The sequence below is a fragment of the Dendrobium catenatum genome, unplaced genomic scaffold (assembly GCF_001605985.2).
Source record: "Dendrobium catenatum unplaced genomic scaffold, ASM160598v2 fragScaff_scaffold_1608, whole genome shotgun sequence".
In the NCBI taxonomy this organism is placed as follows: Eukaryota; Viridiplantae; Streptophyta; class Magnoliopsida; order Asparagales; family Orchidaceae; genus Dendrobium; species Dendrobium catenatum.
The window spans coordinates 3726383-3743125 of NW_021320070.1; the positions used below are offsets into that span (position 1 = coordinate 3726383).

Below are 16743 nucleotides of genomic sequence, written 5' to 3' on the forward strand. Positions count from 1 at the left end.
GTTAAGAGGTGATGTCGAAGACATGGTAAGCAAATGTGACATTTGCCAACGGAACAAGTATCAAGCTTGTGCCCCTAGTGGGTTGCTGCAGCCCTTGGTGCTTCCAAACAAGATTTGGGAGGAAGTTACCATGGATTTCATTGAGGGATTACCCAAGTCTGATGGGTATACGGTCATAATGGTGGTAGTTGACCGGTTGAGCAAGTATAGCCATTTCATTCCACTACGGCACCCTTTTTCAGCTCCTACTGTAGCATCTACTTTCATCAGAGAGGTGGTTAGATTGCATGGGGTCCCCACTTCTATTGTCTCAGATAGGGACAAGGTATTCTTGAGCTCTTTTTGGAAGGAGATCTTCAAAATGCAGGGTACATTCTTGAAGCGCAGTACAGCATACCACCCACAGACAGACGGACAGTCAGAGGTGGTGAACCGGAGCGTGGAGACGTACTTGAGATGCTTCGTTGGGGAGAGGCCTAAGCAGTGGGTCAAATGGCTACCATGGGCAGAATACTGGTACAACACTTGTTACCATACCGCAATTCAGTTCACACCTTTCAGGATTCTTTATGGAAGGGATCCACCACCGTTGGTGAATTATCAGAAGGGGACGACCCCGGTATATTTAGTGGATCAATACTTGGAGGAGAGGGATAAGGTGTTGGGAGAATTGAGGGAACACCTATTGAGAGCCCAACAGATCATGAAGACCAAGGCGGATGCTCACCGCAAGGATGTGACATTTGAGGTGGGAGAGATGGTATACCTGAAGCTACGGCCTTACCGACAGAAGACTTTAGCTAGCAGAAGAAGTGAAAAGCTCTCTCCCCGATACTACGGGCCTTTCGAGATCGAAAGGAAAGTTGGGATGGTGGCCTACCGTCTCAAGTTGCCTCCTCATTCCTCCATCCATCCTGTATTCCATGCATCACTATTGAAGAAGAGCATAGGGGATCATACTGTGGCCATTCCTACTATACCCCAGGGCCTCAAAGAAGATATTTAATTCTTACTAGAGCCACTATAGGTGAAGGAAGTGAGGAAGAATGATCAAGGCAAAAGGGAGGTTCTCATCGAGTGGAAGGACTTACCGACACACGAGGCTACTTGGGAGATATACGAAGCCATGCAGGCGCAATTTCCAGATTTCAACCTTGAGGACAAGGTTGATCTTCTAGAGGGCGGTATTGATGGACCGGTTCACCCGGTCCATCCTAGACCCGTGCGGGTCTATAGGAGGCGGGCGGACCGGCTGGACAAAAAAGGGGCCCACCCACTTATGTGGGGGTAATTTGGGGATGTGAGGGACTTTTGGATTGTATGAAGGGGGCCATTAGGGTTTTATTGGGGGCATTATGAAAAGTGTATTTTCTTTCTAGTTTTCTTCTTTTAGTTTCCTTCTTGTTCTTTTCTAGGGTTTTCTTGTGGGAGATCTTGTCCTTCTCGAAGTGGACAAACTTATCTTGTTTTCTCTTGGATTTCTAATGCAAAGGTTCTTATTTCTCATCCCAACAATCTTGTGATTATTTCTCTTTGGTTTTGGTGGAGAACTTCCTCTCTTTTGGGGGAAATTAGGGCAAAACCGAAATTGTGAAACCTTAGGGCGTATCAGAATTCTGCAAAGAAAGCACGTTCAAAATCTGGAATAGATTTAAGGTGATTTCAAATGGAATATGCATTTTAACTATAATACTAAGTAAGACAAAAGCATCAAATCATTAAAGGAAAACCCAATCATTATGATAATAAAATTGGGCACAATACTCTTCTAATTAAAGAAAAACCCAATCATTATCTATCAAATAAATCCAAACATGTAGCCCATGAATAACCAATATGCCATATTAAACGCCAAGCTGACTACTAATATTTTCAAGGCATTATCAAACACCAATGACTTTTGAGTGAGCAGCACATGCCACCACCTTAGATTTTGCATTGCTAGCCTTACTAGCTCTTTTGCTAAACAAAATCATTCAAAATTATTCAAGCATATTTGTGAAGAAAAAAACATCTGTGAAGAAAAAAGAATGGACGAACCTAATTATCCAAGCATATTTGGTATTTGTGAAGAAAAAAGCTTCTGATTTTGCTAAACAAAATTATTCAATCCACAAATAAGTTGTTGCATGCATAATATTTGTATTGCCTTAGAAAAAAGAATGTCGGCATGTTTATCTAGCTAGCTTTCTTGCAACCATCAACTAATCCTACAATAACAGCAAATGATCAGCATTAAACATCTTAATTAATCTCCTAAAGCCTCCAACAACAGCTTTCAGGCCTCTCAAATGGGTCTCTCCAAAACATACGGCCAATCTCTAAACCCTCATAATCATAAAAAGCTTGTAAGATAAGTAGATAACATCATTTGACAGGCTCGTTAGAATGGCCTCTCAAATGGGCCTATCATCATTTGTATGCTTCTGCTTGTTTTCTCCCTTCTAAGCAAAAAAAAAATTCTTCGCGGTGCAATACATTTGCAACCATCCAACTATTCAAATTTTGACAAATTTCTAATTTAAAAAAAAAAATTCTTCACGGTGGAAAGCCTCCAACAACCATTTGCAAAAAAAATCTCCCTTTTAATCTCCATTCAAACTTTCAGTAAATCTAAACAATTCACAGAAAAACACGATAATGCAACCATTCAACCATTTGCAACCATTCAATGTCACAAAAGTCGATAATGCATACTCACCATGAATGGATGCACGTCTAGCGACGCCCAATGCGATAGAGAGAAGAAAACGAGTGCGAGGCCACGAGCAAGCAGACGATTTTGCTTATTGAAATAGAAGAGACACTAGAGGCGGAGAAGAAGTCGCCAGAGGCGGACAAGATGAGGCCAAACTGCCCAGTTTTAAAAACCTTGCATAAAACTTTAGCCTTATGATGAACCTGTTAGGAGAGTAGATGTATTAGATACGGCCTATTGTATGAAAGGTCGGAGTAGGCCTAGAAAGAGTTGGTTTGAAAGTATTAAAAATGACCTGTCTTATTAGATTTAAATGGGAAATTGACTCTTAATAATACATAATAGAGAAAAATGATTCATGTAGTTTAGTCCATGTAGTAGGCTAAAGGCTTTTTGTTATTGTTGTTGCATCACACCCATGGTATAACTCATATTGCAGGTTGGCTATTTCCTAACTACCATTTCTAGAGAGTTGTTAGGTTAGAGTTTGTTCTTGTTAGAAGGTAATGGGCAGTTTTGGAGTGGGATTGGAAAGACTTCCAAGATGATGTTGATGGGAACATTTTGCTTATTATGTTGTAGTTATTATGTTTCTACTTCAATACACCCAAATATCTGTGTTTCTCTTTTGTAATGTTCATTCCACATTTTTTATTCAACCTTTAAATTCCTTGTTTTACTTATTCAAGTAAAGCAATTTTAATTTTTTATTTGCGTTGTTATTTCGAGGCATGAATGCTTTAGCCTGTCTTTTCCATTTCTATTGTAAACTGATTTGAAAATGGCATAGGCTTCTGCATTCTATTGTATATATGAAATTCTGATTATTGCATACAACTAATCTTGCTTCTCTCAAAGATTTCTTCTATTGTTAGTCTGTACAAATTTATTGTCTTTGTTGATATTTAATGTACTGCTCGATGAGGTGTTTTTGTAACTGACAATTTACCTTCTTACTTTTTTCATGTTACTTTATTTTCTGGTTGTGAGCTGATAATTCAATAGTTTTCAAGTTGCAAGTATCCCAAACGATTGATTTTACTTGTTCTTCAAAGTTTATATTCAAGTATTTATGGTCTTCATTCACTAAGGATATATTTGTGGCTTTGAGCTTGCTTTGCAATTTTCTGGTTTCCACTTCTTTCACTTCTACTGAATGACCGCTAACAAGCCTGATTTGACAGAAACTAGCAATAATTTCTTTCATGCACGTTACATTTTTTTGCTGCTTTCAGTCATTAGAGATTTGAAACAAATCGGGGTTTTCATAAAGTAATGTTTTGTATGCATCTCCTATATTATTTATTTGATTGTTCATTCCCTGAAGGGTGCATTATCTAATTGGACTGTTCCTTTTGAATAAACTATTGAAAGCCAAACTCCAGGTTAAGTTAACCTACCTTGCAATAGTGCCAAACCTTATTTGTTCTTACTAAATTTTAAAGCTTGCAGGAATCTAATTTTAAGTATTACTTTCAGCACATCATATCTGGATTGTGTGAATTTTCCAATGAATATTGATGCATGTTTTCTAGCAAACATGAATTATATTTTTCTCAAGTGTGCTATACAACGCCCGATAGTTGTTTTAGGTCGTTTCCAGTTTCTTGACCGTCAATGTCACTTGATTTTGCTAGTTAATTATGTGGATTCTTTTCTAGTTGCTTCAATCCTTTATTTTCCCAGTGGTTTCAGTGTTAAGGCTTTGATTTTAACTGATTAATTATACGTCTTGGAGTTTTTTCCTGCTTAAGTGTTGCATTCCGTTGGCTATGTTAGCTTTGCAACTTTCAGATTGTGTAGAATTTACGTAATATGATCAATGCTTTTTTTGACACTGACCTCATTATTAAAGTTCAATGAATCCTAAAAATCTTAGTTTTATGTGTTTAGATCATGCTATTGTAAATGAGGCATGGCAATGCTTGATCATTCAATGCTTACTGTTCTGCTTAGTTGTTTTAATATTCATATCAATACATTTCATATTCATGAACTGCCCCTTGTGCGATTAGTTTATTTCTACACCTATAGTTGTTTAAATCTCTTTTTACATATTCCTTAACTAATGCTAACGACACATCCAAAATTGTCTTGAAATTTTGGGCAGGTCAAACAATTGACTAACAGTGTACAATATATATTAGATACGATACAGCTGTCAGCAGTAGTGGAAGTGCAGGTTTGCATTCGAAACTCTTTATAGGGTAGTAAATATACCCTCATGGGCTTAAATCTTTTTGCTGTTTCCTTTATATGCACCACTGTCCTTTTTATCTTCTTTTGTTAGATATTTTGCTCTTCTGTGAAACATTTTCTCTCTCTAACACTCCTTCGCTCCAGGGTGAAAAAATAAGAAAACGTAATGATTGGATGGCATGGTTGCTGCACCCAGCTGATCATTCTGGTTCTGCTTTGCAATCTCCAACTACAACAAATTATGAGGAACTGGAAGGTAAGTTTCAAAATGTTTGTTTAGACTTAGAAGATGCTCCCAACAACACTGGCTTGGGAGGATCAGCTCAAAATAAGGTAGTTCTCACTAGATCAGCCTCTGCTAATAAAATAGTCACCTGTCAGTAGTAAGAAATTGAGGATGGAGATGGTCAAATCAGTTGCATGTTCTGATCAGATCTGGAACATGAGAAGTCTAGTCAGAAGCGATGAACTGCAATTTCTAATTTTTGAGGTTCTGGAATGATGTTCGAAATTGCTCTCTCTAATGATACCATATTATGGAAATGGGAAAAAAATTGATGTTGATCCTGTAGGTTTCTTTGTTGGGATAAAAAAGAAAGAGATGAAAAAAATAAATAAATACTTGTAATAGGAAAGAACTTTTGTGGTGGGATTGTACAGATTGGCTTAGAACAAATTATGAATGCAGATGGATGATGAGAAGGTACATTCTCTTGGTTTCTTTCTCTTTCTACGAAAGTAGACTCAGTTCATTTGTGGGAGAATTTTAACTGAGCTGGTTGTCTGATCTTGAATAGTGGGAAGGGGGCATTGGAATTGATGGAAACCTTCTGCAGTTCTGCTTCAGGATTATTACTTTTTGTTATTCCTTTATGCGGATATTAAGACCAAATGAATTATGATAGAGACGTGTTTCCTTAGCCCAATGTTTGTAATTGTACAAGATTCTCTAATCTGTGATTGGCTACAGCATATTGAATCTTTAACTATATTAAGACTGGCATCTACAATTTATTTGGAATGTCCTGGCATTGATTATTTGACTAGTTTATCCCATGCATCAATTTCCATTGACTTTGTGCTTAATTTTCACTTACAAAGATTGAAAACCTATTTTATAAGTGTATGCTTATGATTTTAGTGACGTATACTCTTAATTTCTTAACATTTATTACATTTTATTTATTTAAATTATAATACTTCAAAATTTTTAAAACTAAACTGTAAAAAGTATTTCAATTTTGCTAGTGCATTCTGTAGTTCTATGGTGTTGAGCAGATATAAATATCTTGTCGTTTCTTTTGGTTCATTAAGCTTATTATTTCACTTAGTTCAGTTCTTTTTAACTTAATTATTGCGATGTTCTTGGAAGAATTTGCTGGAGTAGGACCCTACAAATCACCCCACATGTTTGCTTCATTATCACAAGAGCTGTGTCGATTACACATCTTTTATTGAAAGATTAGCTTGGATATTCTGAGATCTAAGACCTTGATTTCATTTATAATTTTGATTTTATACAATAAAAATTAAAATATTTAATTGACTCTTCACGGCTATAATGAAAAATATTTGGGGTACAATGTTGTCTTCTGTGAGTAATAGTGCTGAGTGGGCATGGATTAGCTGGTTCTTTCTTTTGGTAATAATGGCTAGGCCTCTTGAGCAGTACTTTTGTCATTCATTCTTATTTATTTTTATGTGATTCGTTAATAATCAAATTAATACTTTCATTCTTGAATTTGTGTAAATTCTTTTGTTCTAATCATTCTCTTCTTTGCAGACTTTCCTATCATTTGATTGTGCGTGTCAGCATGGCTTCACCCTACCCTTCTACATTCTTTTCCTTGCAGGTCACCATCAGTAAGCCAAGAGATCATCTAGTTGCAAATCTTCTGTTCTCTGTTCTCTTATCCGTTACTGTTGCCTTTAGGTCTATTTTTTCATCATGTAGCCCGCTAATTTGATGGTCGTGTCTACTCCTAGAGCCCTCTTCAGCCAAGAAACCCTTTGGAGCTGTTTGATAGCTCCCAAGATTTGATTTAAGTAGGATTTTGTAAATCTGCTAAATCCGGATTTTGGAAATCCTGAGGGGCCTAAATCCTGAAAACCATTTGATAACATTCATGATAATTCCCCTTATATCTCGTGTGACTGTTTGACTATAGAAGGGATTTAACGAGCGGATTCTTCCTCTCGAGCCAACGGATTTCATAAATCTGACAAAAAATAGGATTTCAGAAATTTGGGATTTCGCACGAAAAGGCGGAATTTTCCGTCGTAGACTTTCATTTGCCGTGAGATTTGGCTTTCATTTGCCGTGAGATTTGGTTTTGCATTTTAGGCCATGTGGCTGGATTTCGTTCAAATCCGGCCTTAATCCTGCTACCAAACAGACCCATTCATGAATCTTGTTTTGCAAAAGTCTGCTCATTTTTTTCTGTCTTGGTGTTGAATATATTTCAAACATTCAAGTAAACTAGGGAGCTTGCTTGCGAAGGAGGCTATTTGTTAATTTGTTATATAGTCAAGCCTTTCACATTCTCCTTGATCAATAAATTCTTTTCTGGATGGCCGCTTCCGGGCTTTATTTGAAAGTTCTTTTGTGATCTCAAATTGTTAGGTTCATTGCCTATCTTCATCCTCTTCACATGGTAATTCTTTTGCATTCAGAAATTGATTGTTCTCTCATGATCTTTCATTGAGTTTATTCACTTGAAGGTTTCAGGATGACAATATTTTAAAGCAGCCTCTTATGACTTAAAGCAGTAACATATTCTGGCCTTAGTATGGACTATTTTCCTTATTTATGGGTGCATTTCTTCGTGTTAACATTTTGATTTTGATATTTTTTATACCCTATTGCAGATTGATTTTTTTAAATTTTTCTCGCGAGACCTATGTAGGTACTTATTGGTAAGTGTTGCTCGTAATTTTAAGGTGTAGATTGGTTCAAAGAAGGGAGGGGACTACTGATAGGATCAAACTTTTTACTACCGAGATATTGTCCGCTTTGATCTAAGAGCTTCACGGTTTTGCCCTGTTGGTACAATTTACCAGTAGATCACCTATTTCAGAATTGCTTTGGGATGAACATGCTTAACTAAGGAGTTTCTTATGAAAATTTTAGTCATTACATCAAAAGTTGCTTGATGATTAGAGTTTGGCTCTCTTTTACTTAAGAGGTTTCACATTTTAGTGGCTCGAGATCTTCATTTTTGTGTTTAAGGCTGCTGGTAGTGGTTTTCCTGTCTTCCTGATAAAATCTCTAGCATTAATCATGGAATTGCTATGCATCAGGTGAACAAGGTGAAGGCTTTGGAGGCAATGGCCCATTTAATGGAGTCCCTTCTGTCAGTCCACTCCTTATTAGCACCGGTTTGCTTATTAAGACTCTATTGGGCCCTTTGGTTTTTGGGTGATCCTCTGATGGGTGAAAGTCAAAAGATAAATGGATTGGTGTTGAAATCCGAGTCTTGTTGGTGAGTTATTGTTGGGTAAATTTGAATTTATGAATAAGCTTGGGGTACAATCTCCTTTGGATCTCTCTTTTGGGCTCATACATTTCAATACCTAAATCCTAAACCCTAAACCCTTAAATATTTGTTAGCAATGTAAATAATGATTATGCTTATTTGTAGAGGTGTCAATTTTTGACACTGACCCAAAACCCGACCTAGAAAAAATCCTCCGGGTTCGGTTTGACTTGGTTAGCAAATGGGTCGGGTTCGGGTTTGGATTTTTTATATGTTTTAAAAATCGGGTTAGGTTCAGGTTGATCCGAAAACTTTAAATCAACCCGACAATGACTTGAAATTATGTTTGCAAAGTTCATTCTGCCCGCATTCGCAGACTTTGCCAGTACTCATGACTTGTGAGTCAACTCGGACTTTGCCAGGCGCGCCATTCTGTGGCCCTGCCGACCGCCTTATGCCATTTCTTTTGTTCAGCTCTAAACCCTAAGCAGTTAGGCCGTCAGTGACATTCCCTCTCGACCGTCCCGCCATCCTTCCTAAGCTAAACTTTAGGCCGTCTGTTAACTACTCAATTCTGTCCCGTCGAGGCATCAACATTTCCTCCCCTCCCGAGTCCCAATGACAATGTTCGAAATTCAATTTGGCGGCAGCTTTGACGAGAGCGAGGATTCCTCCCTTCTCGTACTAATTTGGTTGAAATCTTGTTTCGTGTCAGGTCGGGTCTAGGTTGCATTTTCTAATCCGTTAGCGAAAACGGGTCATGTCAAATAGCGTCGGGTCGGATTCGACTCGATCCGAATAAGACCTGTTGACCCGAATTGACATACCTACTTCTTTACATTGTATAAAGGTTTTTATTCTAAAAGGAAGCAAAAATTGATGAATTAAATGGGTATAATTATGATTTAGTGTTAACCCGACTAAGAAGTTAATTATTCCTTAAGGTGCTACGGATTTGCGAATTCTTTGCTGAATGATCTGTGCCATAATTCATATCGAAAGCATGACGATGGTGATTACTCAGTGAAGTTTTAGAAAGTTTTAGGGGCTATGGCCAACTATAGTTCATTTATTTCTCTTTTATTATTGCATTAGCTAGAACTCGCCAGGCAAGTTGATTATGATGCTAGTTATAATACCTCCTAAAAATTAAGATAAATAATAAAAATATGATTAATTAGGTTGATTAAGTATAATTAATCAACAAATCCAACTAACAAGGGTTAATAATTTTTTTTTAAATGAACATTATTTAGAATCTTAATATCATAAAAATACCTATAATATTTAATTCGGCTAGCAGTTGGCTCTTTGTTGGGGTTATATGAAGGGGAAATCATTAGGTCAGGTCACCAGACAACTTACGTTGAGTATTCATAGTATTGAGCAGTACTGTGCTCGGTACTGTGAAGTACTGAGTACATAGCAGTACTGAGCTTGGTACTGCTCAATACCGAGTAGGAGGTGATGTGGCGCATTTTCATTGGGCTCCAAACACGTCCGGTGACCTGACCCAATAATTTTCCTATATGAAGACCCCTCATTCCCCTTCATTTCATTTTTTTCTTCTTACCATCTTCGTATTCCTCCTTTAAGCAACCATATTGCTATTAATATTATAAATAAGCACATGCTTTGAGGATAAAGCTCCTGAATTAATAGAGAAACATGGAGATTAAGAAAAATGAGGAAGGATAGGATCTTTAATCACTTTTCCTTCTTAGATTACTTTGGGGAAATTGGCTGAATGTACCTTTCATAGTATGCATGTTCTTCCTATAGTGACTGTGTGAAGAAGTTATGAAGAATAGATTTATTATTATTATTATTTGTTTGGCAGTGCAAATAATTTTGCACGTGCAATCATTAAGATGATTATTTATCATATAGAAAACATTATGTAAAATATTTGATTAAAATATCATATAGTGTTAAAATGTCTTAATTAAGCAAGTGAAATGTCAGGATAGGGTTATTTTTATGAAATTTGTCAGAAAGAACAAAATAAACGAGGCAGAGTACATTAGTGTTGGTTTTGCATTGGTGTTTCCTTCATTTTAGGCTTAAAGATAACATGTTTGGGAGCACACTTTGTGCAAGTCTAATACTCGTCGAGTCAGTGAGTAGAATCAATGTTCAATGTGGGGGCCAAAAATTTAGCCTAATTCTAAGGAAAGCAAATTTTTCATAATGTATATAGCTATAGAAAAGAATTTAGAAGTGAAGTTTTTATATTATATAATTATAAGATAATTTTTGTGAAATTGAAAAAGAGCAAAGGGTAGTAAGCCCATGTTGGTTCGAATGACACGTGTTCAAAGCGAGTCTAAGTTGATCATTAGAGCAGATATTTATTATTATTAGATGAATGAATCTAGTTGATCCATTCATCTTATAAACTTGAACCTTACTTTCATTACTTTGTCTCCTATTTGATAGAGTACTTGTTAGGCCACTCAAAAGTTCTGATTAATATATCTATCGGTAGAAGAAACTATTTAGGAAAATCCCCATCTAAAATTCATCAATGGAATTTGTACCATGGAATCCATTAAGGAATCCTACCTTCACATAGAACTCATACAAATTTAGAACTCTTCCTCACATAGAACTTGTCCTCAATGAGAACTCACTCTCACATAGAATTAATCTTCAATGGAAACACCTTAGACAAAACTCTTCCATACATAGAATTCATCCTCAAAGAAAAGTAACACAACATGGAAATGCAAACAAGAAGAAAGGCTCTTTGATCAGTAGGTTCATAGTTAGATTTATATCAAATGCAATAGGTATCTTTATGAGTTTCCTTTAGTATAACTATCAGTACTTCATAAGCAATCTTAAAGCATTTTTATTAGATTAAGTGCATTCAACTAAAGTACTTATCTATCAAACTATACAACAAATTATCAGTATTTCATTATTTGTCTTAAAGTATTTTGTAAGCATACTTATATTTAAACTAGGTGGCTCATGCTTTAATTATTTGAATTGCAGTTAGCTCAAACTTAAATGATTTTCTCACTACAAAGCACCAATTTACTTTAATTGATATTTCATATGTTTTGATTTAAAATGATAATTATGTTATAAAATTGATTTGATTATATGTTGCGGTCGACCTGTCACTTACTATTGTACTTTATGTGTGAACTCTTACAGAAGTTATATTGAAATGGACAGTAGCATAGCTCATTTGATTCTTGGATACAATGGTGAGTTAACTATTTTAGATGAGCCTGTGCCTAAGTATGTTGGTGGTAAGACCTGTTCAATTAAGGTGTCATAATAAGCAACACTTAGTGAGTTGAAGGATATAATACTTTGGTCTGTGAAACATAATATGTCAAACAACACAACAAATCAGATATGTTGATTCCACGATAATAATGATTTTATTGCAACTCACATGGATGATGATGAAGTGTCTAACTATGTGTTAAGGGCTCCTACCATAACAATGATCTTTGCCAAAGTTAAAGTTGTCTCTGTGCAATATGATGAAACTAATCATGAACACATCACTTCTCTATTCTCTTCATTTAGTTATCATTCTGAAAAAATTTCGAGTTGCAGCATCATAAAATATTGTGACTAATGAGGCATATAGAAATAAACAAATGGGTACTAATTCCCTAAAGTATTTTAATTATATCAATAGGTAATTTGTATTTCACTAAATTTATTTATCATATATCTTGTAATGTTCTGAGTTATTATAACACAGATAGGGTAAACACTTCGACAAAATACTTTATTTTTTGTAGTTGATTCTTAGATGCACCTATTGCTTACTACAGATGATTATAAGACAATAGATAGTGATCTAAAACATTTACTCTTAATCACACAGTAGTGGTCACTTTGTGGATCTGTTTCAATTAACATGTACTCTTAATCCACAAATTATTGATAGTTATTTATGCTTTTTCCTTACTTAAAATTGTATAACTGTAATAATAAATTCGTTACTCTAATCAACTGAACATTTTTCTTTCATAACCATTTCAAAAACAACTTATTGATGCAAGAATCATGCTAAATTAGGTAGAAGACAATATTGATGGTAGAGTCAAGGGATTGCATAGCTAGACACTTCTTATGAGCTAGTAGCATTAGATGTACATATCAGCATAGTTTCTTTATGAGGATCTCATAGAGAAGCACACCTAGACACCGTAAGTAGTTTATTTTATGCATATTTAAAATGTCTTACTTTCATCTATAATGCTAAAATGCAATTATTTAATTTTAGGGTACCATTTTGAAGGTTGCCTCACACCTTTTTATTGTTAGGGAGTGGTAATAACATGCCCACAATTTATTTAGTGTTACAACAAATCAGTGTACAGTGCATTAAATATTTATATTACATCAAGATTGATTATTATCTTATCACAACATTGGTTAAGTGGTGACCACTAAAGACCAATACATTCCATTTCCTAGTTACTGAGACAATTATTATGTTAAAGAATTTTACTTTTATTCTAGAGGTTTATGTCAATTGTTGACTGAAATATTATTATTTTGGGCCAAAGATGAACTATTTGGCTAGATTCTTATGATGAGTTATTGGGCTGACATTCTAAGAATGGTTTCATATACCATCAGCCATATGTGGTGGTAGTCACCTCTATTTTTTGGTTGGAATAGGCTTACTCCCATAAATGCTTTCCATTGTGGTGATTTCATTAGACTTTTCTACAAAGATTCATATGAGAACATTCTGGACATTAAGTTTCAGAGAAATACCCGCACATATGTTCTATTTATGTTGGGATTTTTTTTGTTATCGGATACCTTAAATTGTGAGGTGCACTTATGATATCTACCACTTTTGAGGATTTGAAGGAGTTCTCAAGGTTTTTTATAGGAAGCACAATCTTAACTCATCTTTATCAAGATTTGAAGGAAAAAACTAGAAATATTGGGGTAAATATGGCCAGTTGCTTTTATTTATTATAAATATGGAGTTAAGAGTAGCTACGTGTGGGCAAGCTTACATTACATGTGTCTTACCCAAGGGATCTTGAGTGGTAGATGTGGACCTCCGAAAGGGATCCGTCATGACTACAGAGTGCAGAGGGTATACGAACGCACCACCTCGAGGGATAGAGACGATTGCAGGCCTTCAGGCTCTTCGCAAGCGGGCCAATGGCAGGGCAGATTAGATCCTACTATACATACGATCAACCATTGAAGATAGCGGCTCTCACCAGCGCTCCCCGATTGGTGATAATATGCATAACCTGGTCAGTGTCACGGGGTTTTTCTCACCCGATACATCAGCTCGAGTGGGGTTTATTTATTATGAAATTATGTTTCCCACGGGCGCAAGCTCTCATGATTAATTACATCTCAGACCGCAACCTGAGAATACTCTCGATTAAGGATCCAATATTATTCTTCCAAAAAGGGGGATTGGCATAAAATGGAAACTAGGAAGTTCATACTCAAAGGGAAAGGAGGGCTCAAATAGCTTAGTCAACATGCACGGTTCATCTCAACATCCGGAGGGACTAAGATAGTTTAGAAGAGAAAGAAACTCATACACTCAGCACACAGAGGAAAAATATGAAAGTGACGTCATCCATGTGACGCGGATAAGCATGATTTATAGTCTTTAAAGAATAGGGAACTTACTCACTATTTAGGCATACTACGAGACACCAAATGTAGTAGCCTTGAATCCTAGATCTAAGGTGGATTTAGTGTTCTACCCAACACTAACACCTATGTTCTAGCTTATGCTCTTGGGCCTATATCCTGCATGAAAAAGAATGCCAGCTAACCACCTAAGCACGTAAAATCCATGCTATCCAGTCTTTATGAAAGATGAGTGGGTATGTATGTTTTTGGAAGTAGGGCCGACTCTAGAGAGTTTCTTAATTGGCCCCGAACTTATGTAGGGTGAATGCTTCTAAGGCTAATGCAATTAAATTTTAATTTAATGGGTTTCTAATGTAATGCATGCTAGTTAAAAAAGGCTTCCAAATTATGAATGCTTAGAATTTAAAAAAAGATAGGCATATAAAAATAATTTTTAGACAAGACTAGACTTCCCTTAGGTCCGACACCTCATCCTCATAGGTTAGATTATCTGGACTCTACCGGCAGGCGGGGAAGTGTCTTATAGAAGGAGAGAGAAGAATACAATAATATGCATATGACTCAGACAATTTTGACTATTTTCTAGGTTGTTATATTTCTATGTTATTTAATTCTTAAAATTTTAGAATTTGATTACTAAGTAGATTAAAATAATTTTATCCTAGAGAGCCTCGCAAAAATAGGACAAGCACATGCAAGAAATAAACTTAAAAAAATATGCAATTTATACGACACAATCAATGTAAACACATCAATATAAATTCAGAAAACACAGTAAAGTCTAAAGTCCACGGTAAGTGTTGTATAAATACAACCTAAGGTCTACAGAAAAGTAATGGTGAACAAACCCCTTCGACAACATCATGGATTCTAATCCTACTGAATGATGCAAGTCTTAAAAGTCAGGAATTTCATCTTCAAGTCTTTGTCTTTGAATGCATCTTTCTTCTCTAGATCGTCTCCTTCGGGCTCCATATAGTCCATCATCCAAAAGATCCAAAAGGATATCCAAATGACTAAGAAATTCTATATAAAGGGCATTTCTTTTTATCTTTGGGTACCTAGTGTTGAAATGCCTCACTTTTAAAAGACTTTCACAACTCGATAATTTATAAATTATATTTGAAAAATAGAAAATCTAGACTCAAACTCCTGCATAGTTATCCTAATAGAAATCACAAGCAATAACATCTCAAGCAATTAATATTTTGTACATAAAAGGTAAACATGCTTGGTCAATCTCTTTTAATTTTAAGGGGGCTAAGCAGTCTCTGGAGCATCTGCATAAAACAATGTTAGTCGTAAAGCTTTTAATTATTACTTCCCCTTTATTTTAGCGCTACATGAGCATGGCCACCTGCATGAGATTGAATTAATATCAAAGCGCCCCTAACCCATGGGCAATCTATCACACAAATCACAGCATAAATAGAGTATAGAAAACACATCAATAAAATAAACAATCATTACAACAAATCGATCAAGGCAAACAACACATGTGCTACACACAATTGCATCACATCACAGAAGCAGAAAGAAGTAAAACATCGGCACTAATCCAAGAGCTAGAAGTGGTGCCCTAGCAAATCTATGTGTGTGCAGTAGGCTTATGTGGCTTTGGATATTTCTTATGTCGTGTAGTTAGTTCAAGTTGTTTAGAGTTTAAGTTTGTTGAAGGTCAAAAATGAAAACTTTATTTAAAGTTCAAATATTAATGAATTAAGATTTATTTTAATTAATTTAGTTTGTTAATCCATTTAATAATTAGGGTAGTAATTTTTTAAGTTTAAGTTGCCTTAGTGGATTTTAGAATGTCTATGGTCCTCCTGTACGCTAGGCTAAGGGAGTCCAAAAAGTCAATATTAAAAATATGCTAGGTTTGGAGGTACTAGTATTTTATTTAAATATTACATCTTAAGATAAGTAATTAGGCTTTTATTTTGATGAATTTGGAGTTTTCTATGAAAATTTATGAATTTTAGAAGTTTTGGGCAATTAAGGAATTATCAAAATTATTTAATAAAGGGTATTTTAGGGGTATTGATCTAAATCAGCTCCAAACTGATTAGAATCACCCCCAAAAGTTAGGAATGACCCAAAGAAGTATTCCCAAGTGTTTGGGGAAAATTTTTAATTTTTAATAATTTTAATTATTCAATTAATGCCAAAAATATGATTTTTAATTAAAGTTAAATCAAGGCTCAGATTGAAGTCCAATTAAGGGGTCCTAATTATCTGAGGTTAAGGGTTAAAATTAAAGAGTTTGAGATCTTATGGGGAATTTATTTTAGTTAAAATGAATTTATTAAAAAATTTTAAATTTATCGCAACCTAATTAATGGGTAAATTAGGGTTTGTTATAGGGGGGGGGAGGGGTTCTAAGGGGGCTCCTAAAATTCTAGAAAATTTGGAGAGGTTTAGATTTAGTAAGTTTAAATGTTTTGTGAGTTTCAAGTCATTCAGGGGTATCTACCTAAGCTCATAGAATTTTCTAAGTTCCGTAGGAGGGATCCTTAATGTTGTCCTTAGGGATGTCGCTAGTTAAATAATGTTTATAAATCAAAGTTTGGAACTAACACCTTAAGTAACATGAGTGGGATAGCATAAAAAATAATACACACAATCCTATATCTAGACGGCTAACATAAGTGCTCATTGGCGTCATACACATTGAAAGACGTAAAGAAAGAAAGTAAGCGCTCTTATCGGTGATATTAGGAATGATTGGAATTCAACCACCCACTAATCTACCTC

The 16743-nt window shown here is 35.5% G+C and overlaps 1 protein-coding gene across 3 annotated transcripts in view; it reads left to right on the forward strand.

Moving 5' to 3' along the window:
• The window catches only part of LOC110105697 (la-related protein 1C), a 43717-nt gene extending 35218 nt beyond the window's left edge, over window positions 1–8499 (forward strand). The window contains exons 5-7 of one of the 3 annotated variants that reach the window (XM_020835297.2): window positions 4809–4880; window positions 5042–5153; window positions 8198–8499. In XM_020835297.2, the coding sequence (XP_020690956.1) occupies window positions 4809–4880; window positions 5042–5153; window positions 8198–8319 (306 nt within the window). In that variant the 3' untranslated portion in view covers window positions 8320–8499. Of the gene's footprint in view, window positions 1–4808; window positions 4881–5041; window positions 5919–6680; window positions 6713–8197 lie in introns of those variants that run through there. The other 2 variants (XM_028700890.1, XM_028700889.1) reach the window with 2 other exon arrangements.
• Window positions 8500–16743: the final 8244 nt, after the last annotated feature.